Source organism: Panicum virgatum, chromosome 9N (genome assembly GCF_016808335.1).
Source record: "Panicum virgatum strain AP13 chromosome 9N, P.virgatum_v5, whole genome shotgun sequence".
NCBI classification, from domain to species: Eukaryota; Viridiplantae; Streptophyta; class Magnoliopsida; order Poales; family Poaceae; genus Panicum; species Panicum virgatum.
The window spans coordinates 1,975,603-2,001,066 of record NC_053153.1 but is presented as its reverse complement, the minus strand read 5'-3'; the positions used below and the strand labels follow the sequence as shown (position 1 = coordinate 2,001,066).

General features: G+C 44.7%; 1 protein-coding gene across 1 annotated transcript; it reads left to right on the top strand.

Moving 5' to 3' along the window:
• Positions 1 to 18,461: 18,461 nt before the first annotated feature.
• LOC120689595 (DEAD-box ATP-dependent RNA helicase 3B, chloroplastic-like) lies at positions 18,462 to 25,292 on the top strand. The gene is made up of 10 exons (XM_039971905.1): positions 18,462 to 18,821; positions 19,349 to 19,482; positions 19,572 to 19,983; positions 20,608 to 20,706; positions 21,519 to 21,743; positions 22,232 to 22,609; positions 22,960 to 23,103; positions 23,548 to 23,643; positions 23,898 to 24,217; positions 24,663 to 25,292. Exons 1-10 carry the CDS (start codon positions 18,462 to 18,464, stop codon positions 24,736 to 24,738), a joined length of 2,244 nt encoding a protein of 747 aa, XP_039827839.1. The 3' UTR covers positions 24,739 to 25,292.
• The last annotated feature ends 172 nt before the right edge of the window (positions 25,293 to 25,464 follow it).

Sequence of the window (25,464 nt, the reverse complement as noted above, 5' to 3'; positions counted from 1 at the left end):
GCACTGAAAGTGTATCTATGCCCCTAATTAATTTTGGTAATTTTTTATAATCATAATTTGGGGATATGATGCTTTGAAGAAAGAGTGTGCAGGAATAAAATAAGAAAAACAAAAAGAAGATGAAGGGAAGGTCCTCAATTTCATATTAAATATGGTGGATTCTATCGAAGATTTAATTTTAATTTTCGGTTTGAATTTGAGTATAGGATCACCGTACTATCAAGGGGGACGCATTCGAATGAATTTTTGGTTGTTAAAATGTTTATTCTGAGATGACATTTTTTAGAGAAAACACTCACAAAACACTCCACAGCACAAAGTGTCTGCACTGTGCCGGATGATCCGGCCTTGGTCTGGATGATCCGGCCAAACACTGCCAGGTGGTTCTGCGTAAGTCCGGATGATCCGGCCTTGGGCCGGATGATCCGGACCTGGTGATCTGTGAGCGCCTGGAAGAGGCCAGGCCGGATGATCCGGACCTGTGAATTTTGAGTGTGTTTTTGCCTATTCTGTCACTACCTCGGATGATCCGAGATTATCCCGGATGATCCGGGTACCACCAGAAAACACACAACGGTCACTTCCGGGGTTGGGAGTATATATACCCCTTCACCCCCTTCATTTACTTCTCTCTCCATCCTATAGTTTGATTCTTGCAAGGAAACACCTAGAGATTGAGAGGAAGTGAGATTTGAGATGTGATTTGAGAGCACTCCATGAGTTAGCACTTGTTCATCTCAAGAAGTATTTGAAGCAACCTTGATTCATCGATTCGCGTTTGTTACTCTTGGAGCTTGGCTCCTAGACGGTTAGAGGTGCCGGTGAGCTTCCATTCATTTGTGGTTGAGCCTCCGGAAGTTTGTATTACCCGTCCTTTGTGGACATTTGCTAGTGAGAACATCAATCCTCCTAAGTGGTTGATTGAGTGAGGGAAAGGGTTATAGGGCAACCCTGCTCTTTGTGAGCACCTCAACGGAGACGTAGCTCCTTTGTGGAGTGAACTTCTGGATAAATCTTGTGTCTCTTTCCTTTTGTTGCATTTATTGTTCTTGAGCTAATATTCACTTGATCTACTTGTTAGTTGGTTTCCTCTTGTTCTAAAGTGATTCACAGGCTTGGTTACTTTATTTGTCAATATTGTATTCAAAGGGAATCGTCAAAAGCTTAGTAAATTTCAAATCTCGTGCTAGATTCTATCCTCCTGTCGGATCATCCGACCCTAAGCCGGATCATCCGGACATGAGAAGGACCGGATCATCCAGCCTAGGGCCGGATCATCCGGGCCTGACGTTTCTCTGCCAAGTTTTTCAAGAAATTTTTAAACAGGCCTATTCACCCCCCCCCCCGGCCTAGTGTCGATCCTTTCAATTGGTATCGGAGACTAATCTCTTGATTAAGAATTAACCGCTAAGGGAAAACACTATGGCCGGTGAGATTTCCGCAAGTGGTGGTGGTACTCCCTCCGCATACGAAGTCAATGATAGTGACTTCAAAGTTAGCGATGTTGAAGGTGACATGACTGAGCAAAAGCGGGTAACCAAGCGTTCAAATTTCCAATCCTCCAACCTTTCGTTCTCTACCGTTCCAATGGGCAAACCTCCTCACTTTGATGGAACCGACTATGCACGTTGGAGCGATGACATGCAAGTGCATTTATATGGACTTAACCCACATCTTTGGACCATTGTATGTGTTGGTGTGCCTCAACTCGGAGAAGGCGAAGTGGTTACTCCGGAACATGAGCATGATTTGTTTCGCAATGCCCAAGCCGTGAGAGTCATTAAAAGTTCTATTTGCACAATGGAGTACAACAAAGTAAGAGGAATGATAAGTGCAAAAGAGATTTGGGAAACTCTTCAAATGTCACATGAAGGCAATGATGAAGTCAAAGAAGGAAAGATGGATCTTCTCCAAAAAGAGTTGGAAGCATTTGTCATGAAAAATGATGAAACCCTTCAACAAATGCATGATAGACTCACTCTTTTAGTTACCGAGATTAAAACTCTTGGTAGCAAAGATTGGAATGATTTCAAGGTCACTAAGAAGATGCTTAGAGCATATGCACCCAAAAACCCAATGTTGGCAATCTTCATTAGAGGCAAAGAATCATATAGAAATATGAAGCCAATCAACTTATTGAATGAGTTGCAATTCCATGAGATGAATGATCTAGATGTTGCCAAGTCAATTGGTCAAGATGAAGTCAAGACTATTGCTCTCAAGGCCGAACCTAGCAAGATGGTTGAAACAAGTGAGAAGCCGTCAAAGCAAAAGAAGAAAGTTGAGTCAAGTGATGGAGATAGCACCGATGAAGAAACGGCCATGATGGTGAAAAACTTCAAGAAATTTATGAAGAAAAGAAATTTCAAGAGATGAACCAAACAAAGAACATGCTACAAATGTGGTGAAAAAGATCACTTCATAGCAGATTGTCCTCAAAATCACAATAATGAAAATGAAGACAAGAAGCACAAGGGCAAGAGCAAGGACAAGAGTTATCATAAGGAGAAAAGGTACAAAGAGAAGATCAAAGAGTACAAGAAGAAGCATGGCAAGGCTCATGTTGGTGAAGTATGGGAGTCTAGTGACGACTCCGACATTGAGGGCACAACATCTCTTGCCTTGCTCTCTACATCATCAATACCAAATGCTCATCAACAACCTCTCCGATGATGAAGATGAAGGCCCTATGTGCCTTATGGCCAAAGGGACTAAGGTATCAAACTATGCCAACCCTCCATCTTCTTCTACCTCCACATCTAGTGAAGTAGAAAATGATTTAGAGGAAGAGGAGGCCCAACTCAAAGAAAACATGATAAAAAAGTTTGGCAAACTAGGTTACAAACAAATTAAAAAACTTATGGAGAAATTAGAGAAAAAGAAAAAAAATCTTAGAGAACAAGAAGAATTGCTCATCCTTGAGAAGGAGAGAAACCTTGCTCCAGAAGAATCTTTGGCCAAGGAAAAAGATAAAATTGAGAAATTGGCAACGGACTTGTCTCTTACCAATAACTCAAATGTGAGGATGTCAAAGGATCATGTCTTGGCAAATGATTCACTTGCTAGCCTAAAGAATGATCATCGTGAACTTTAAGAGAGGCATTCACGCCTTGAAGATATATACAAAAATCTTGAAGTGAACTATAGCACTCTTTGGGAGAGAACCAAATCTAATTCCAAAGCTCCTCTTGACTCTAATGCCTCCACTAGCAAAGGGTGCTCCAAATGTCATAATCATGATATAAATACTTGTGTTACTAATCTTGCAAAGCTAGAAGAAGCAATCAAGGCCAAAGATGCTCAAATCTACAAGTTGAACATGCTAGTTGGAAAAGGAAACCTTAGGCCAAAGAGTGATTTTGTGTCACACCCGGCTTATAACTCGAGTCAAAGATTTCCAAGCATTCATGATGGACTTGGCTACACAAGAGGAAACATTGCAAATAGTTCTAAGATTATGAATGGCAAGTCTATCCCACTTTGGAAGAAAGGAGCAAATCTTGGTGACTTGATGAACATGGCTCACCGTGGCACAAAGGTGAGTATTGACCAAGGCAAGAACAAAGTTGAGAACACAACGAAGGTCAACACAAGTAACAAGAATGTGTCACCTCACATATCACGCAACTACTCCATTGACTACACCGTGGTGATTCAAAATGGGAAGATGGTGGTCAAGTACATTGGTGCTCACACAAGGAAGTTGAGGAGTGTGTGGGTGCCCAAGATGGCTTATACTAACCTTCAAGGACCCAAATAAGTTTGGGTACATAAACCTTGAGCCTTACTTTGTTTTGTAGGCATACTCCTCCGGTGGAAGCGCATGGTTGATTGATAGTGGTTGTTCGAATCATATGACCGGGGAGAAGGACTTGTTCACTTCATTGGAAACAGATGATATACCCAAAGAAATTATTGTCTTTGGAGACAATAGCAAAGAAGTAATTGGTTTGGGTAAAATTTCTCTTGCTCATAATAATTCAATTAATGATGTTTATTGGGTTGAAAAGTTGGGATATAATTTTTTGTCCGTCTCACAACTCTGTTTGATGGGCTACAATTATCTCTTTACTAACGAGGGTGTGACCGTCACTAGAAGGGAGGATTCCTCTGTTGCTTTTACGGGTCTTTTAAAGGGCAAAGTTTATCTTGTTGATTTCTCTAAGGAGAAAATTGAGCCCAAGACTTGTTTAGTGGTAAAATCCGACTTGGGTTGGCTTTGGCATCGCCGCCTAGCCCATGTTGGCATGAGGAACTTGGCCAAACTTCAAAAAGGCGAGCACATCTTAGGACTAACCAATGTTGTGTTTGAGAAAAATAGGTTGTGTAGTGCATGTCAAACCGGGAAACAAGTTGGTGCTCCACATCCTCCCAAGAATATCTTGACATCATCAAGACCATTGAATCTTCTACACATTGATCTATTCGGGCCATAACCTAAATTAGCATTGGCGGTAACAAATATCTTCTTATTATTGTTGATGATTTTTCTCGTTTCACTTGGGTATTCTTTATGCATGACCAAAGTGAAGTACAAAGAATTGTCAAGAAATTCATTAGAAGAGCTCAAAATGAATTTGAGTTGAAGATCAAGAATGTTAGAAGTGACAATGGCTCGGAATTCTGAAACACCAATGTTGAAGAATATCTTGATGAAGAAGGAATCAAGCATGAATTCTTCGCTCCATATACACCTCAATAAAATGGCATTGTGGAAAGAAAGAATAGGACATTGATTGAAACTGCAAGAACCATGCTTGATGAGTACAAGACTCCGGATATCTTTTGGGCCGAAGCAATCAACATGGCGTGTCATGCCATCAATCGTCTCTATATCCACAAGTATTTGGGCAAGACATCCTATAAAATAATCAACGGTAACAAGCCTAAGGTCTACTACTTTAGAGTTTTTGGTTGCAAATGTTACATACTTAACAAGAAAGCCAAAAGCTCAAAGTTTGCACCAAAGGTTGATGAAGGTTTTCTACTTGGTTATGATACTAATGAACATGCCTATCGTGTTTTCAACAAAACCACCGGTGTTGTTAAGACCATGGTAGATGTGAAGTTTGATGAATCCAACAGCTCTCAAGTAGAGCAAGTTGATATGAACTTTGTAGATGATGAAGAACCTCCAAATCTAGCAATCATGAGGATGGGCTTAGGTGAAGTAAGGCCACGAGAAGAAAGGAGTCATGCTACGGTTGAAGCAAGAAATGACGAGACCCATCATTGTGACACCCCGGCCTAGGGCTTAATATGATTAATAGGATACTCATACCAATAAGTTGCAACTTCTTTTCCGGAAGTCGGTCTCCAAAGAACTACAAGGTTAAGAGTGCTTGGCCCAGAACAATTTGGGGATGGGTGACCGACCGGGAAGTTATTCCCGGGTGCGCACGAGTGAGGACAAAGTGTGCAGAAAAGACATGTGTTGGTCTGTGAGGGCAGTCTATGTCCTAGAAAGCTGTCAGATGTAAGCGGTCCCGGCCTCAGGGAGGCCGGACGTTACAGAATGGTATCAGAGCCGACTCTTGCGGTTTCACGGGCACGTACGGGCGTAAGTGCGCGGGCATGAGCACGGTCGCGTGGGGGTGCAGATGCCACCGGCATGTGGACGGGCGCGAGGCGGGTCAGTGCGAGGGCATCTGGGATGCTGTAACACCCCGGTGTTAGTTTTGGCGTTAATATCGTGTTTAATCACTAATTAGGGTTAATCACCATCATTAGCGTTAACCGAGTCCGCGCATTAAACATTGTTAGCCATGTTCGTCTACGTTTTTCTTCTTGATCCGAGCCTCAAATCAATTTTCGCCCAAAATGAAAGTTGTAGACCTTCTTTTTTTTCTACAACTTTTATTTTGGCCAAATTTTAAGTTGCTATACGAAAATTTGAGTTTTGGGCAGTCAAACACGGGTCAAAATCAGTCAAATGAGCACTGTTGTTCCCTGTTCTCCACTGTGCGCACCCCGACGCCATACCGGCGACCGTCACAGCGCCGGCGACTTCCACGCATCGCGACCGCCGGTGAACCTCGCCCTCCGCGCGTGCCTTATCCGTTCGCGAGTTCTGGAGGCTTCTCGTCCTCATTCCTTTTTTCCTTCCTCGCATCCTCGTCAAGCTGAGCCCGAGCACGAGCGGAGCTCGTCGCCGTTCGCCACGCCGACCACCCCTCGCCGCCCCGCTTCGATTGCTCGCAGTCCAAGCCGATTTACCTCGCCCTCCACCTTCCCGCCCCTCTCTGAGCCCGTTCGTGTCGCTCCCCGGCCGAAATCGGGCCGCAGACCGCCGGCCGTCATCGCCATCGCCGCCGAGCTTCACCCTCTCCGTCGAGCTCCCTCACCTAGCCACCCTCCGCCCAAAATCGAGCCTCGGTGAGCTCCACCGCAACCCCCTCTTCCTCCCCGACCATTTCCCGAGCGAATCCGCCGCCACCGCCACCGGGAACATGCTGCGCCGCCGCGGCCGCCCGTGCACCGCTGCGGCCGCCCGTGCGCCGCCGCTGCTCCCGCTGCGGGCCGCCCTGCGCGCGCCCCACAGCCGCCTGGGGCCCGTGGTCGCGCGCGCGCCCCGCCACTTCGTGGCCCAGCGCTGCGCCGGCCGCACCGCCGCCGCCGCGCCGCCGCTCCAGCCCACGTGCGCCGCCGTCGATGCCCCTGCGCCCCTGTCCCTGCGCGTGCCCCGCACCCCCCCCCCCCCGGCCGCCCTGGCCGCAGCTTGGCCCGGCCGCGCCGCTGGCCGGCCACCGCCGGCGAGTCAGCGCCGCCGCGGTCGGCCTGGCCGCACGCCGGCCGCCTCGCGGGGCAGAGCAGGGGAGGGGAAGGCGCTTGGGAGCCAGGCCGGCGCCCACTTACAAGTGGGGCCCGGCTGTCAGCCCCCCTAATGTTTTCTTTTTATTTGTTTTATTTGAGCTGAAATTTCATAATTGCATAATAATTCACAGAAAAATGCGAAAAATGCCAAATAAATTTTGTTATGTTTCTAAAATCTAGATTTTCAGAAGAAAAATACTTGTACATGGGAAATGTCACTTTTTCCCTTGCTAAATATTAGGGTTGTGTTTAAGCTAGTTTAATTAATCCAGGTTGTTCTGTTGCTCTAAAAATTATGAAATTTATTCAATAGATTACTCTTTTGTATGTGTAGTCCACTGAAAAATTTTTAGGTGCATGGTCTATGTGCATGTTTGTGGATATGTTGTTGTTTGATTTTCTTTCCTAGAGTTAAAGTAAATACTTTTCTATATCAATAAATGTTGATAATTTATTTATGCACTCCTCATCAGTAGCTTTTCATGATAGAAAAGTTATGCTACTAGATCCTTGTGGCGTGTTAAGTGTTGATCTTTATTTAATTCTTAGTTTCGGTTTTTATCCCCGATTCTTGTGGTTAGTAAATTCTAAGTCCGTAGTTTTATGTTTTCCTTGTGCTCTAGATGGGCGATTAGTCGTCCTAAGTAGTTTAGTAGCTGTTGTTTTGAAGGAAACACTTCAGGCTAAAACGAGTTGAACTTCAGAACCGCACCTAAGCACTCAAATCGTTAGTTGTTACTTTCTTTGTGGTGGTTACTCAGTCGATGCATATCAGCTCTATCGGTTCTTTCAATTGCTTTATATCGAAATGCGTCGCATCATGAGCATCCATGCATTGCTGTGGTTCTGACTCTAGCATGGCATCCTTTCATACGTGTAGAACCGCAAGCCGAAGCAGCAGCCAAGCCAGAAGGTGGTGTAACGGTGGACGCACCCAGAAGATGGATGGATGGACCCGATGTGCATTACCCAAAGGAAAATGTCCGCCAAGCGAATATCATCTAACCAACACTAACTAATTCAGTGTTAATCCCAGGCAAGCCCCGGAGCATAACCTCTATTTTCAGTATTCAATGTTATTATTTAAGTGTTGTGCATTAAGTTTTCTAGGAGTTGAATGAAACCCTAGTATGCATATTTCTCCCTAAGTACCTATGAGTCTCTACTAGTATACAGGCACCGTTAGAAATGCTTTGCTAATTAGGGACCCGGTAGAAGTCGAGTGATTCTTGTCACTCGCAAGATATAGGTCTTGTTACTTATGGAAAAGTTACTGAAGAAGGAATCATTGAGAAAAGAAAGGAAAACTGGAGACTGGGCGGAGATGAATTGGTTATGGATATGGAATGGATGGAAAGTAAGCCTCCGCTTGTGTCGATTGAGGACCGTACCATTGTTGGCAGTATTGATCGAGGATTGAACAGTACTAACCACATGCCGGAAGTAGGAGGTAGTCGAAACCGGTAAGCTCAGTACCATATGCGCACCGGTAGGCGGACTTGATACTGTCTTCACCAGTGGAGCTAGTATAGAAACTCATGGCTGACCCTTCGTTGGTATCGGTGGGGCTAGCAGTCCCGGGTCGCAGGGCAGTTCGACTATTCGGTGTGCATATGTGAAGGGTTGGCGTGTATAGCCCGACGGGGCATATACGTGCCGTGTTGGTTAGGTCCACCTTGCAAGGTTAAATCGGATCGATTCGCCGTGACTCGCGGTTATGAGAGTCTTGATCTCTTTGTCACATCGTAGTAAAGAATTGGAATGAGAATGGAATGATGATGATATGATGATGATACTCTGTAAAGATTGATGTGATCAACCATGCTTGCTCTAGATGTCAGGCAAATCTAGTTGGTACTTGATAAACTTAAATTGAGCTAAAATATTGAAAGTAAGGATTCATTAGTAGTAGTCTTTCAGCAAAACAAACTCCAGAGCCAAAAAGCTTTGTATGTCTAGATAGTGGGCTAAGTATACCCATAGTCGGGTAAGCCTTGCTGAGTATTAGTATACTCAGGGTTTGTTGTCACCCTGTTTTCAGGTAGCTGCTGCTGGCTGGAGCTAACCAGGATTCACATCGGTGGGCTCGATGTGACGTCCTCACGTCATCGTAGTAATCGTTGTTTTTCTAAACTCAACTTCTATTTAGTTTCTGCTGCATTTTGAACTCTGATATTTTATGTAAACTTGTTTGTAAGTTTTGCTTGTAAATTAACTTTGAGAACTTTTGTCTGCTTGTAATCATCTGTGCTCGTCTTCGTGCGAGACTTCCAGTGTTTTTCGATCCTTAAACCGACAGACGTCCGTATTACACCGTTTTAAGTGCACAGTAACTAGATTAACCATTAAGATGATAGTTAGCGCACTTAAGCCGGTTTAATTTGGGCGGTTCTGTCACAGATGCGCCGTTAGTACTGGACGCACGGACGTGGCACAGGGACCGTTGGCACTGGACGCACGGGCATGGCACATGGGTCGTTGGCACTGGACGTACGGGACATGGCCAAGAGAGGACGTTCCTGGCTTGGGATTGACCGACGGGGACGTCGGTCTCTTAAGGGGGTGAGTATGTGACACCCCGGCCTAGGGCTTAAAAGGATTAATATGATACTCATACCAACAAGTTGCAACTTCTTTTCCGGAAGTCGGTATCCAAAGAACTCCGAGGTTAAGCTTGCTTAGCCCGGAACAATTTGGGGATGGGTGACCGACCGGGAAGTTATTCCCGGGTGCGCATGAGTGAGGACAAAGTGTGCAGAAAAGGCATGTGTTGGTCTGTGAGGGCAGTCTATGTCCTAGAAAGCTGTCAGATGTAAGCGGTCCCGGCCTCGGGGAGGCGGGACGTTACAATCATCATCCACTAGAGTTGAGCCATCAAGCTCTCAAGTTCCTCAAGATCAAAGTCATGATTATGGTGACGATCACGATCATGGCATGGATCAAGGGGAAGCACAAGGTGAGGAAGCTCAAGAAGAAGCACCTCAAGTTGAAAGAGATGATGATGGTGAACCTATTCAACCACAACGCCAAGTGTCTCATCCAAAAGTGAATCAAAGTGTTCAACAGGATCATCCCGTTGACAATATTCTTGGGAGCATCCGAAGAGGGGTAACTACTCATTCTCATTTAGCAAATTTTTGTGAACATTACTCGTTTGTTTCCTCTTTGGAACCTCTTAAGGTAGATGAAGCACTTCGTGATCCGGATTGGGTAATGGCTATGCAAGAAGAGTTGAACAACTTCACAAGAAATGAAGTTTGGGAATTAGTGCCAAAACCCAAGCAAAATGTCATTGGAACCAAGTGGGTCTTCCAGAACAAGCAAGATAAAAATGGCATTGTGACAAGAAACAAGGCTAGATTGGTTGCTCAAGGTTTCACTCAAATTGAAGGATTGGATTTTGGTGAAACCTATGCTCCGGTAGCTAGGCTTGAATTAATTAGGATATTGCTAGCCTATGCCGCTCATCATGATTTCAAGTTATATCAAATGGATGTCAAGAGTGCTTTTTTGAATGGACCACTCTCCGAGCTAGTCTATATAGAGCAACCCCTGGGCTTTGAAGACCCCAAGCATCCCAACTACGTGTTCAAGCTCCATAAGACGCTCTATGCGTTTAAGCAAGCTCCTAGAGCATGTCATGAATGCCTTAGTGAATTTCTTCTCAAGAACGAAGTTGTAGTGGGTAAAACCGATTCTACTCTCTTTACTCAAAAAGTAGATAAAGATCTCTTTGTTTGTCAAATTTATGTTGATGACATTATCTTTGGTTCTACTAATGAAAAGTTTTGTGAAGAGTTTAGTAGGATCATGACCAAGAGATTCGAGATGTCCATGATGGGTGAATTGAAGTTCTTCCTTGGTTTTCAAATCAAGCAAATGAAGGAAGAAACTTTCATATGTCAAACTAAATATACACATGATATGCTCAAGAAGTTTGACATGGCCGATGCTAAACCTATCAAGACTCCCATGGCCGTGAATGGACATCTTGATCTAAATGAAGATGGAAAATCCGTGGATCAAAAGATATATCGCTCCATGATCGGTTCTTTGCTTTATCTTTGCGCATCTAGGCCGAATATTATGCTCAGTGTGTGCATGTGTGCAAGATTTAAAGCTAATTCTAAGGAATGCCATTTGGTAGCTGTTAAAAGAATTTTGAGATATTTAGTTTTAACTCCAAACCTTGGTTTGTGATATCCCAAGGGCTCCACTTATGATTTATTTGGCTATTCCGATTCGGATTATGCCGGTTGCAAAGTTGATCGAAAGAGTACAACGGGAACTTGCCAATTTCTTGGTCGGTCCTTGGTGTCTTGGAGCTCTAAGAAACAAAATTCCGTTGCGCTATCCACCGCCGAGGCCGAGTATGTTGCAGCCGGTACTTGTTGTGCTCAACTACTTTGGATGGGGCAAATCTTGAGTGACTTTGGTTGTGAGTATAAAAAGACACCTCTCTTGTGTGACAATGAGAGTGCCATCAAACTAGCCAACAACTCCGTCCAACACTCAAGAATCAAGCACATTGACATAAGACATCACTTCCTAAGAGACCACGAAACCAAAGGAGATATCGCCTTGAGTCATGTGAGCACCGATATGCAACTAGCCGATATCTTCACAAAGCCCCTCGATGAGCAAAGATTTTTGTTTTCTTAGGAGTGACCTAAATATCTTAGATTCTCGTAACTTGGCTTGATATGTTGCATACACCTTGTATTGATGCCTAGACTAGAGAAAAATACTATTTGTGTGAGTTACTTTCAAAAATTTTGATGTTGTGATCGTTGGATCATCCATTGCCTCAAAAGATCATTGTTATGTATTGTTGGTTGTGCCTGATCTCTTTGAGTCAAAGATCTTATATGTCCATACATTATTCTCTATATCATCGGATCAAAAATTCTCACATCAAATCTATCTAATTGGGCAAAACTTTCTGGTATAATCCGGATGATGCGGACCAACATTGGATCATCCGGCCTACTGCGCTCCAAACTCTCTGGTCATCTCCGGATGATCCGGCCCTTGTCTGGATCATCCGTCCCCCAGCGCCCTGACCTCTCTGGTCAAGTCCGGATGATCCGGCCTTACCCCAGATCATCCGGCTCTGGCAGTCTGGGAATAAATAGGCCCGCGGCGGGGGTGCCCAAAACCCTACTTCTTTTTCAACTGCCACCGTCCCTTTGCTCCTCAAAAGCTCGCGCGGCGATCTCAAGTTTGGACCAAGGATTTGTCGAGCTCTCTTGCTCCTTTGATTCCCCATGCCTCGGAAGATCCGGACTCCTCCGGAACTCCTTCGATTCACGCAGAAAACTCAAAGGTATTTGATTCAAAATCCTCTCGCCCCTAGGAGATTTCCTCCGGTGAATCATCTCTTTTATCTATCTAGAGGTCATGCCTAGAGTTCCATAAATTTTTGCTGGTCAAATCCTCGGATTCTTGAATTTGGGGTTCATCCCGAGCAGAGCCGGAGGATCCGGCCTATGCCCGGATGATCCAGACCAGGTCCGGATGATCCGGCTAGGCCCAATAAGGAACTACTTCTTCATTGAATCTTTCAATTACTATCCATCATATCCTAAATCTTGGTTACTTATCTTGTGTCCTAGATGGTTGAAACCAAAGTGAGCAGGAAAAAGGGTCCTCCCAGCGACTCAGACAGTGATGAATCTTATAGGGGGAGCTTTGAAGAAGAAACCTATGCTAGGCCCAAGCAAAGCACCAAAAAAAGTGCGGTCAAAAGAAATGTGAGAGGCCGTGGTGCAGCATACTCTCCAGGACAAGGCAGATGTACTAGGAGGCAATCTAGCTCTGCCGTAGCTGATCCTAGTAATCCTAGGGTTGATCCTAATGATGATATTGATATTTCACATCTTGAGAATGTCATGGCTACTGTTTAACGCCCAACTCATCACCGTCTTGATCCTCCTATGGTCAACTACAAGAAGTGTGGCAACTCTGTTGAGCACTTGAGATATAGTGAGGATCCAGCTGAGGTTGAGCGTAGTTTTCGTGGTGATTCTCGCTTTTGGTTTCCTCATCAAGCCAACTGGTATGAGTCAGTCATTAGAACCATGAAGCATGTCACCACAGAAATAAAATGGATTGACTGGAATTATCTGAAGGGGTTAGCTTCACCACTTAAGAAAATAGTTGATGCTGCTCGTGACCGGTGTCAAGAGATGGATTTGCTTGGAATCATAAATTTCTCTTGTGATTGGAATGAGGAAGTTGTGGCCCAATTCTATGCCACACTTCATATTAGTGAATGTGGAAGGATTTTCCAGTTTCGTATTGGAGGAAAGCGGTTCTCATACACCATGGCTCAGTTTAGCCACTTGTTTGGTCACACTGGAGATCAAGTTGGCTATAGTAGCAGCTATATTGTGAATCGTGATGAGTCCAAGGTAGATTTGTATGAAGATAATGAGCTTGACCCTTCTAAGATGCATTTCATGTATGATCGAGTTTATGGTGAGATAGTGCTTGGGCAAGTCAAGGGCCTCACTCCATTTTACAGATTGCTCAACACCTTGTTTCATTTCACTCTCACTCCAAGAGGGGGTGACTCAGATAATATCTCACATAGGGCTAGAAACTTGTTAGTACAGATGGCTCCTAGTAAGCGCAAGTTTGCTGTTATGGAGTTCATTTGGAATGAAATCATCACTTGCTCATCAGATTCTTCTAGTGCTTGTCATTATGCTCCCTACATATTTCACATGATCAAGACTGTAACTCATCTCAACATTGTGCCCAACACCTCCCATATGTCATATCATACCAGCAAGGGCGAGATTGAGCAGACTCTCCACATTGACAATCACAGCACTGGGATTCAGCCTTCTGGACCTTTCCCTGGTGCTAATCCATCTACATTTACTGCTGGTGCATCATCTTCTGGAGCGGCTCCTCCATCTTCTAGAGGAGGTCCTTCATCTTCTCGAGTAGCACCTGCCTCACCTGGACCATCTACCTCACGTGGGCGACGGGCTCCCAAGGGCAAGAAAGGAAAGTTGGATTTCATTGCTCAAGAAATTTTTGTTTGCTTCAATAAAGTTGGATTTCATTGCTCAAGAAATTTTTGTTTGCTTCAATATGTGTCGACAAAACTTCCAGGAGATCTGTGAGCACAGAAGGTATATGGATGAGGAACTCCTGAAGTTTGAGAGGAGGCAAAAGGCAATCATGACCAAAGTTGATCTATCTCACTCTCCAGTTTGTGAGCCTAGGGACTTTCCCACTCCTCCAAGGGTCTATAATTCTTGGGATGATTTTGTGCCTCAGGAGAACCCCTTTGAGGGCGTTGAGCTTGACTATGGCGGTTAAGAAATGCCGGGTCAAGCTCATGATGAGGAAGAGGAAGAAGGTGATGATGATAAGGAGACCGAGTCTGATGGTGATGGAGATGGCGATGGCGATGGCGATGACGACGACGATGAGTAGCTTCCTTTTTTATGCTTGATGCCAAAGGGGGAGTGAATTTAGCGCTTAGAGGCCTCTCATTCGCTTTTGCTTTTCATCATTTCATCTATCTATCTTATTTATGTAATGGACATGTAAGAACTTTGAGATGGTGTTATGTGTGGTGTGTACCACGTGAACAATTTCGGTTTGTAAGACTTAATTTGCTAGTGTGATGTCGAACCTTTTATTTATCTCTGGTGTGATGCTTATGGATGGTGTAATGTTATTTCTCACTTTATTGTTGTGTTGATTTTGTCATATGCATCATGGTTTTTTTTCATCACACAAAAGCACATATATGCAATAATGTAGGGGAGCTCACTTAAATATGTGCATTGGCATTTGAGGCCACTTTGATATATTTATGCACATATTTAGGGGGGAGCTCTCCTATCTCTTGTTTAGAATTCTTGAATTTTATTCCTCCTTTTTTAGCCCAAATTGGTATTGTCATCAATCACCAAAAAGGGTGAGATTGAAAGTGCATCTAGACCCCTAATTGATTTTGGTGATTTTTGATAATCGCAATTTGGGGATATGATGCTTTGAAGAAAGTGTGTGCAGGAATAAAATGAGAAAAACAAAATGAAGATGAAAGGAAGGTCCTCAATTTCATATTAAGTATGGTGGATTCTATCGGAGATTTAATTTTAATTTTCGGTTTGAATTGAGTATAGGTTCACCGTACTATCAAGGGGGACGCATTCGAATGAATTTTTTGTTGTAAAAATGTTTCTTTTGAGATGACATTTTTGAGAGAAAACACTCACAAAACACTCCACAGCACAAAGTGTCTGCACTGTGCCGGATGATCCGGTCTTGGTCCGGATGATCCAGCCAAACAGTGCTAGGTAGTTCTGCGTAAGTCCGGATGATCCGGCCTTGGGCCGGATGATCCGGACCTGGTGATCTGTGGGCGCCTGGAAGAGGCCAGGCCTGATGATCCGGCCCTACACCGGATGATCCGGATCTGGGAATTTTGAGTGTGTTTTTGCCTATTCTGTCACGCCCCCGGATGATCCGAGATTACCCCGGATGATCCGGGTATCACCAGAAAACACACAACGGTCACTTCCGGGGGTGGGAGTATATATACCCCTTCACCCCCTTCATTTACTTCTCTTTCTCTCCCCGACCAACCTCGCCTCCAAAGCTTTAAATCTTCCACTTCTCTCCATCCTAGAACTTGATTCTTGCAAGAAAACATCTAGGGATTGAGAGGAAGTGAGATTTGAGGTGTGATTTGAGAGCACTCCGTGAGCTAGCACTTGATCATCTCAAGAAGCATTTGAAGCAACCTTGATTCGTCGATTCACGTTTGTTACTCTTGGAGCTTGGCTCCTAGATGGTTAGAGGTGCCGGTGAGCTTCCATTTCTTTGTGGTTGAGCCTTCGAAAGTTTGTATTACCCGTCCTTTGTGGACATTTGCTAGTGAGAACCTCAATCCTCCTAAGTGGTTGATTGAGTGAGGAAAAGAGTTATAGGGCAACCCTGCTCTTTGTGAGCACCTCAACGGAGACGTAGCTTCTTTGTGGAGTGAACTTCGGGATAAATCTTGTGTCTCTTTTCTTTTGTTGCATTTATTGTTTTTGAGCTAATATTCACTTGATCTACTTGTTAGTTGGTTTCCTCTTGTTCTAAAGTGATTCACAGCCTTGGTTACATTATTTGTCAATGTTGTATTCAAAGGAAATCGTCAAAAGGTAAGTAAATTTCAAATCTCGTGCTAGATTCTATCCTCCTGTCGGATCATCCGACCCTAAGCCGGATCATCCGGACCTGAGAAGGACCGGATCATCCGACCTAGGGCCGGATCATCCGGGTCTGACGTCTCTCTGCTAAGTTTTTCAGAAAATTTTTAAACATGCCTATTCACCCCCCCTCTAGGCCTAGTGTCGATCCTTTCACGCACCTCTCCCCTGCAGCCCACGCCGGCGAGCGACGGAGCTCCCTCCTCGGATCTGCGCACCGCACCGGGCGGGCGAGCTCCGCGCCACCGTGGGCGGGTGAGCCACGCCACCGCGGGCGGGCGAGCGGGGCGGGCCTGCGCGCGACGGCGAGCGCAGCGCGCTGCGGCGGGCCTGCGGAGGCAGCGGGTGCGCGCACGGCGGGCTGCGATGGTGGCTTGGGGCGCCTCGCCGACGTGCATGGAGCAAAGAACCTGCTGGCCGGCGGCGCACAGGAGCCCTTCCTCCTCCTCGCTCCTCCTTCCACCGGCACCCCTCCTCTCTCTCTCTTTCTGCCCTCTCCCTTTTCTCTCCGAGGTCCATCCACTCCTCCCTGGCCCTCCCTCCGCTCGCCCGCTCGCGCTGGCCTCCCCGCGGCAGCGGTGGAATAGAGCGGCAGGGGCCTCGGCGGGCCACGGCGCTGCCACGGCGGGGCGCGTGCGGCGGCAGCCCCGGTGAGGCCGCGGCGGGGTGCGCGCGGCGGCCGCGATGGGACCACGGCTGGGCGTGTGCGGCAGCGGCGACGTGCAGAGTGGTAGGGCGGAGCAGCGGTGCGTGGCGCGGCAGGGTCGCATGGCGGCGGCGGCGCGGTGGACGCGTGGGCGCGTGGCGGTTGCGAGTGGACGCGCGAAGCTCTCCTACCCCTCTCTCTCTCTCTCCGCCACGTGAGCAGGTAGCGGAAGGCCGCTACCCACGCTTGATTTGGCGGGCGAGCGGCCGTCTGGGAGGGTAGCGTGCGGGTTGCAGTACGCCGCTGCGGCAAATTTTCCTGAATCCCCATCCTGCAGGAACGTTTGCCGTATGCCGGTGCAGGTAGCCTTACATCGCTTCACAGTCACGGTCTATCTTGTTTTGGTTTCGGTCTAGAGAAGAGAACCTGCAACAGCGTCTTGTTTAGATGCACTCAAAATTTCAAAACTTTACAAGATTCTCCATGACATAAAATTTTTGAACGCATGCATAAAGTATTAAATGTAGTTAAACAAAATAACTAATTACATAGTTTGACTATAATTTGCGAGACGAATTTTTTGAGCCTAGTAAACTCATGGCGGGACAATAATTATCAAATATAAATAAAAGTGATACAGTACTTTACACCTAAAACTTTTCGCATCTATCCGGACGGAGATGAGCCAGTGTTCGTTGCATGCCAGCTCGTCGACAGCAGCAGTTCCGGTTCGCTCTGATCACTCATGGTGTGCTTGGTTGCTTTACAGCATAGCTTACATCATGCAGATACCAACCTCACAGGCCGAGCAATCTAGCCCACTGATATGTCCAATTCGGAGTTGTCAGCCTATCCTTTGACAAATTGGCCCGCTGAGTTACCTTGGCCCAGACTAGGGCAGGCCAAATTATAAAACAGACATAGAAGACGTCGGCTCGAAAATAACTTGGCCCATTGGCAGGCTGTCCCCATCCAGATCCCACACACACACACAGAGATATTTCAAACGAGCACAAGACAGAGCAAACCTCAGGCCAGCGTATTGCTCCCTGCGCGACGCTGTCATCCTGTGAACGAGGCTGCTCCTCGTCGTCCCCAATCCAACCGGCGAGCCCAAATAGGGGTGGGCATTTAAAACCCGAAAAAACCAAACCGAACCGAATCGAACCGAATAGACTTAAATGTCGGTTTATTCAGGTTCTCGGGTTCGGGTTCGGTTCACATTTATGGTTTAATTCGGGGTACGAGTTAGGGTTCGGTTCCTAGCCTCCAAAACCCGAATAGACCGAATAACCCGAAATTCATTCAAACTCTTGGTATGCCATGATATCTTATGTGATTTTTGAACTTATTAGCTAATAGTTGTTATCTCATCTTAATATTTGTATGTCTATTTCATTATGCTATTTTTTCATAGTTACTTATCGCTATTACTCGTACTTCTATTTAACTATTCATTGCATATATTTTGATGGAAGATGAGAGTGTGTTTATTATTCGGTTAATTCGGTGGACCGAATAGACCGAACCGAAATATTCGGTCTATTCGGGTTCGGTTCCTAATTTTGTCTTTAAAATTTCGATTCTCATTTTTTAAAACCCAAAATTCGCAAAATCCGAATAGACCGAACCGAAATATCCGAATAGACCGAATGCCCACCCCTAAGCCCAAAACCCCTCGCAAACCCCCTATCCACCACCGCCCTATAAAGCCTCCCCCCTCCCAAACGGAGCCCCGCTCAACGCCATCCGTTCCATTTCTTATCCCCTCCCCTCCCATGGCGTCCCTCCTCACGCTCCCCGCGCTCGCGCTCTCCAACCCTAGTACCTCAACCTCCGGCGCCGCCCGCCCCCGCGCCGCTGCCTTCCGCTGCTGGGCGCTGCGGCGGCGCGGGTGGGCGGCGGCGGGGGCCGTGGCCTCGCCCAACTCCGTGCTCAGCGAGCACGCCTTCAAGCGGCTCCAGCTCGGGAGCGACGACGAGGATGACGAGGAGGGGGCGTACGGGAGCGACGCGGACGAGGGGATGGAGGGGTTCCAGGGGGACGAGGGGGAGCTCGCCATTGCCAGGCTCGGCCTGCCCGACGAGCTCGTCGCCACGCTCGAGAAGCGCGGGATTACGCGCCTCTTCCCCATCCAGGTGAGTTTCTCTCTGTTACTTTATTTGGTTCGCTTGTTTTATTTAACTCCGCGGCGAAGTGCTGCTGCTGCTGCTGCAGGATTGGCTGTCGGGAGGGGACGGAGTGGGTGTTCAATTTGGGGATTTCTGTTGCAGTTTTTAAAATTCGTTATGCACAACCTTGCGTGTAGTCCAGCAATTGTAGCCTCTTGTTTCCACTATAGTGGCAGACTGGCAGTGGCTACTTTTGTGATGAAAGTGGGAATGGTGTATCCTAGTAACAAATATCCATACACTCCTCAGCATCAAATTAGTGTGCTACTCTAGAGGGCTACTTTTGTGATGAAAGTGGGAATGGAGTAGTATATAGATATTTCTGTTCAAATTTACTAATGCTTGTGAGAATAACCAGATAAATTAGTTTTTTTTACTTTTAATTGCATGCAATGTCACATGTTTTTACTGAGCCCGATAGCTCGTATTTGGCTTCAGAATGGTGTCTATTTTCTTAATTGTATTCCATTCTGCTCATTTGCTGTCTCCTCTAGAGGGCTGTGTTGATCCCTGCTCTTGAGGGTCGTGACCTGATTGCTCGGGCAAAGACTGGAACTGGAAAGACACTGGCCTTTGGTATACCCATGATCAAGCGTTTAATGGAGGATGATGATGGTCGTAGTACGAGGTACATATTCATCTTTCTATGCATCTTCATGTTGTGCTGATACTTGACATGCACACAGCTCATTGACTATTTCTTTTCAATTTTGATAGGCGAGGTCGTATTCCTCGGGTTTTGGTTCTGGCACCTACCAGGGAGTTAGCCAAACAAGTTGAGAAGGAAATAAAGGATTCAGCACCCAAGCTCAGTACAGTGTGCGTTTATGGTGGTGTTTCGTATAATGTCCAGCAGAACGCACTCTCACGCGGTGTTGATGTTGTTGTTGGAACACCGGGTCGCATAATTGATTTGATAAATGGTGGAAGCCTCCAGTTGGGAGAAGTTCAGTATTTAGTCCTTGATGAGGCTGACCAAATGCTTGCAGTGGGGTTTGAGGAAGATGTGGAAACGATATTACAACAGCTGCCTGCAGAGAGGCAAAGCATGCTGTTCTCTGCGACCATGCCTAGTTGGGTGAAGAAATTGTCCAGGCGTTACTTGAACAACCCTTTGACAATTGACTTGGTATGGCCTTCTCATGCCTTTTCTGTCCTTATTTCTCCTGTTCTTTTGCTACAAAGTTGAACAAAGCTAAGCTTATGCCATCTACTATAAGAGCTTTCTTACATGTGGTTGCAGTTATCATGTTAACTTGGTCATACATGTCAATGTTATGGTCATGGTGCATGCTATTTGATACATATTCTAGCCATAACACTTGATCATGCAATCCATGCAATTGGTTCTCTTATGCCATATGCCAGCTGGAAAATCGGCTTTAATCTTATTCATGATGCATCGATGCAAATGGCAATAAATTAGCTGATCCCTGTCTCATTAAACTCTCTGAAGGAATAAAGGACGAATGTTATATGCATTTGTTTGTGCAACGCTGACTAGCAGATAGGACACTCATGTCACAACAACAATTTATTCATGGCTCATGCTGGTTTTGGAATCTAGATACAGCACCCTGGGGCCTAGGAGTCTAATAGATGCTAAGACTTTTCTTGAGCAGTTAGTTGAACTTGCGATTGAAGGTCCCTGTGATTCCTTTGTGAAATAATTGTTGGCCCATTTCTATGTTTATGGCTTACTTTTCTTGTATCTTTATGCCCTAATAAGTTATTGTGTCATTTGTTCAATTAGGTTGGTGATCAAGATGAAAAGCTCGCTGAAGGAATCAAACTCTATGCTATCCCACTCACAGTGACATCAAAACGCACCATTCTTAGCGATCTAATTACGGTATGTTAATGCACCTCATGGAAATTTTAGATGCTTTTCCCTCCCCTCTTCTCACCTTTCTGTTTGACTTTGTTAACCCTTGGGATAAAGTAAATGGTACAGACAGCTAGCGCATGCTTGTTTTAAACATATAAGTATATTTTTTACTCTTGCATGGTCCTATTACTTTCCCATGAATACCATTTCTACTTTCCTTGAATTCTTTGGTTACTGCATTCATTTTAGCTTGGTATAAGCTGTTTTTGTGTATAAAAAAATCTTGATATTGCTACTTTGCTAGTTCTATCTAGCAGTAATGAGTTGGTGGTCACTCCTTCCTCAGTTGGGTTGAAATTGCAAATGATTTGTGCTTCTGAAACAGTACTGGCTTTAGTATTTTAAAAAAGGATTTTTGCTGTTTGTTTTCCTAGAGTTTCTGATGTTGCAAATTAGGAGTTTGAAAGCTGATTAGAGAAAACTCTATGGTACCATGGTACTTTTAGTAAATGGTTAATTGGTTGTCATGGTGCTGTTCTTATCGTGATTCATGAATATTGTGTTGGTTTTTAATTTCACCATTTGGATTTTGTGGTGGTTTACCTGTCTCCAGGCCCTGGAATTCAGTAGGTCATGAAATCTGTCAGCCAATACTATCATGTTGGTGTATAATTTTTTCTGTCTGAGAACACAATTTCATCCATGTATCTGCCATGCATATTAAACATTTAAGGATTCAGTTTTGCTGAGCCTTGGTCACTTTCACATATCTATTGCATGGAATAACTTGTGTTGTTTAATCAGTGTTAATGCTTATCCATGTATTTTCTTGTCAGGTTTATGCAAAGGGTGGGAAAACCATTGTGTTCACTCGTACAAAGCGGGATGCAGATGAGGTTTCATTGGCACTGACAAACAGTATTGCTTCTGAGGCACTTCATGGTGATATTTCACAGCATCAGCGTGAGAGGACACTAAATGGCTTTCGTCAAGGGAAATTTACTGTTCTAGTAGCAACTGATGTTGCTGCCCGTGGTCTGGATATACCAAATGTTGATTTGGTGGGTTCGCAATCCTCTTTACTTCACCTGATTCTAGATACAGTAATCATTGAGAATTTTTCAAATTAACTATGTATGGAAGCTCTTTCCTACCAAATTATTAGCATGCATTCTTCTAAGAAAAAAAAGTAAAAATTTCTAGTTTCAAACTCATTTAATATTTACAGTGCTGGACAACGTATTATATCTTCAAGCAGTTCAAAGCACTTAGCATTTCACCTGGCCATTCAGGAAGACAGGAATCTAGCAATTAAGGCTTTCATCTTGCTACTAAAATATAAGTTCTGTTCTGTATTCTAGTTTGGCATGTGTTGGGTTTCATATTGCAACATCACAATTTTTTCTAATAGCATCCCTATCTGATGTCTTTTTGTTGGTAATCTTGTGATTTACATGATACTGCTTTTATCACTTAATTCTATTGCACTATTCAAAATGAACCCTAGGCACATACTGGCCAATTAACGAGAGGTTCTGTTTTTATGCAGATTATCCATTACGAATTGCCAAATGATCCAGAAACTTTTGTCCATCGTTCTGGACGCACTGGACGGGCTGGGAAAGCAGGAACTGCAATCTTAATGTTTACAAGTAGCCAGAAAAGGACAGTTAAGTCACTTGAGCGTGATGTTGGTTGCAAGTTTGAGTTTATAAGCCCTCCGTCCATGGAAGAAATGCTGGAGTCATCTGCTGAGCATGTCATTGCCACATTGCGAGGGGTGCACCCAGAGTCAACTCAGTACTTCCTTGGAGCAGCTGAAAGATTAACAGAAGAACTAGGATCTCATGCTCTTGCTTCTGCACTGGCACATCTGAGTGGATTTTCTCAGCCACCTTCCTCACGTTCTCTGATCAGTCATGAGCAGGTAACAAGTGACAGAAGAAAAATTAAACATGCACTGTTTTTTCTACTATACGTCTATACCTACCATTGAGGTCAGCTACATAAGTAGGCATACCTTACATATGTTCCACTATCAAGTTGATCCAGTTGTTCTGGCTTCTGCTTCTAGCTGTGAATATTATCTGTTTGTTGTTATATGACTACTTACCAACCACTAGTACTTAATTTTTCTATATTATGAATTTGTAACAGATAGTCAAGCAATCATCTAGAAAAAGCTCCACAGTTTTTGTTGTGTATTTGTCTTTTCTTGTGTTTTTCTTCTTATGGACGATGCTCTCAAACATGCTTTATTCATCTATTGAAATGCAGGGATGGGTGACGTTGCAACTAACTAGAGATTCAGGATACGGAAGAGGCTTCTTTTCTCCTAGATCTGTTACTGGTTTTCTATCTGATGTTTGTTCAGCTGCTGCAGATGAAGTTGGCAAAATATACGTGACAGCAGATGAGAATGTGAGTTTTTGCCCTAGGAACGTTAAATTGTTTGGCATCTGTTTCTGTCCATTTTAAGATGGTGTCTCTTACTACTTCCTCAGCATGCATATCTTCACCATTATGTGCAGTTGATCTAGTAGCATGCAGAGCACTACTGAGATAGTTTCTTGTATAAAATCTGCCTTTTCTGCATATCTACACCACTCCATGTGTTTCTCATTTTCATTTGCTTTTGCTCTTTATGTGTGTAAAGCTTGGCATGATGTTCCAACCCGATTTGGACTTCAATCACGAAATGGAAGCATATTGTGCCACAGTTAATAGGATACAAGCTTAGGAAAATTGCATGCATAATAATTAAGATGACATTGTAGTGCAGAATGTAGTTTATATTATTTCTTTGTCCTAATGAATTTTCACTTTTTAGTCTATCATTGCTGATATCATTGCTGATTATATCAGGTCCAAGGAGCAGTCTTTGATTTACCTGAGGAGATTGCAAAGGATTTGCTCGCTATGGAACTCCCTGCAGGAAACACCATAACCAAAATTTCAAAGGTAATTGATATAGCTTGTTCTTTAAGTTATTCGTGACCAATTTATGTTATGAAAAATGCTAGCTGACATTAACAGGAATTAGAAGTCTAGTCTCACTATTTTGATATACCTTTTTTTTACTGTCTTTTGTTATCTCCAATCAAGCCAGCTTAAATTGCATTGATTTTAGTGCGTCATATTTACACTGTTCTTATTTCGGATGTGATTTTGGTCTGTGAGTTAGTGATGGCTGTTTTATTTTTTCCTGCTTTCAGCTGCCTGCGTTGCAAGATGATGGACCTCCTTCTGATAGCTATGGCCGCTTTTCAAACGACCGAGGTTCTAGGAACAAGCGGTCCAGGGGTGGTGGCAGTGCAAGAGGCCGGGGTGGTTGGGATTCTGACGGTGAGGATAGATTCCGCCGTGGTGGCCGAAGCTTCAGATCTGACAATGATAGTTGGACAGATGATGACTGGTTAGGTGGTGGGAGAAAATCAAACCGCTCCTCATCCTTTGGTAGCCACTCATCATCTTACGGTAGCCGTGGCTCACCATCCTTTGGTGGCCGCTCATCATCCTTCGGTGGTAGGGAGAGGTAAGCTTCAGAAGATCCCAAGATAATGTAGCAAGTTGCAATTCTAGATGTACACTATTCAGGCATTGGTTCTTAGGTAGTTCATTTAGAGCTACCTGGCATTTCCTTCATGAAGTAGATGCATAATCAGGACGCACAATCATCAAAATCTCCATGCATGATGAGAAATTGGGAATATGAAACAAGCTGATCTCACAAAACAGTTCCTGTCAGAATATGCTGCATCCAGTATCATACGCTATTTTCATCCTCATGATATTCTGTCTGGTACCCTCACAATATACTTCTGTTTGGTATCCATTAGTATTGGAGTGTGTATGGAACCTAATGCTGTATAATTAATTCTGACCAGTGGAGTAACCTGTTTAGCTTGCTAGCTCTTGCTACAGCCCATTACGTGATGATCTATCTGTTTCTAAAGCTAATGATCTTCCACCATTTGCAGTAACAGAAGCTTTAGCGGTGCTTGCTTCAACTGTGGCGAATCTGGTCACCGTGCATCAGACTGCCCAAACAAGTAGATGTTAGAGATGACACATTCTTTCTTGCCGCATGGGGTCGCTCCTTTCGGGCTGATCGGCTTCCAAAAGGCGGCTGGACAATCAAACACGCAAAGCAAGAGGTCTAAGCCCACCCCACCCCTGCTGATCAATATACGTCCGAGAGCCAGCTGAGGTTATTGCTGGTGACACGCACCGTGCGGTGGTTACAGTTTTGTTTGGTCGTTCCGTCGGAGCAAGATTTTGGCACGCTGACTACCAGTATTACCAAAGGAGTTCCTTCAGTTCATGTCAAACGGGCTCTACTCTACAGGGATATGTTTTCTTTTTTATTTTTTGTTGCTTCTTGAGGACCTCAATAGAATTGTTACACCACATGAACCGTGTACAGTTGTTGCTGCTACACCATTGCGACAGACGCTCTGACGCTATCAGAGTCGTTAGCTACTATTGGAGGTTTGTCAACTATTGCTAAATATATTGAAAATTTATCAAATCGGGGCATGACTCCCGGAAGTTTCTCGGAAAATTGTATAACCTTTTGTGATTCTGTCATTTTGTGTGTTGATGTAAAATGACCTTGGTGGCCCTATTACTCCCACAGATCACAGTCCCACGCCTCCTGGAGTTCGAGTGGCACAATTAACATGACACAAAGTATGCGTTCCGTGGTTTATATGCAAACTCCTTAGAAAACGATGCTGCTCTTATTTAACCTTTTTTGTTGTTTTTGACGCGAGGTTATCA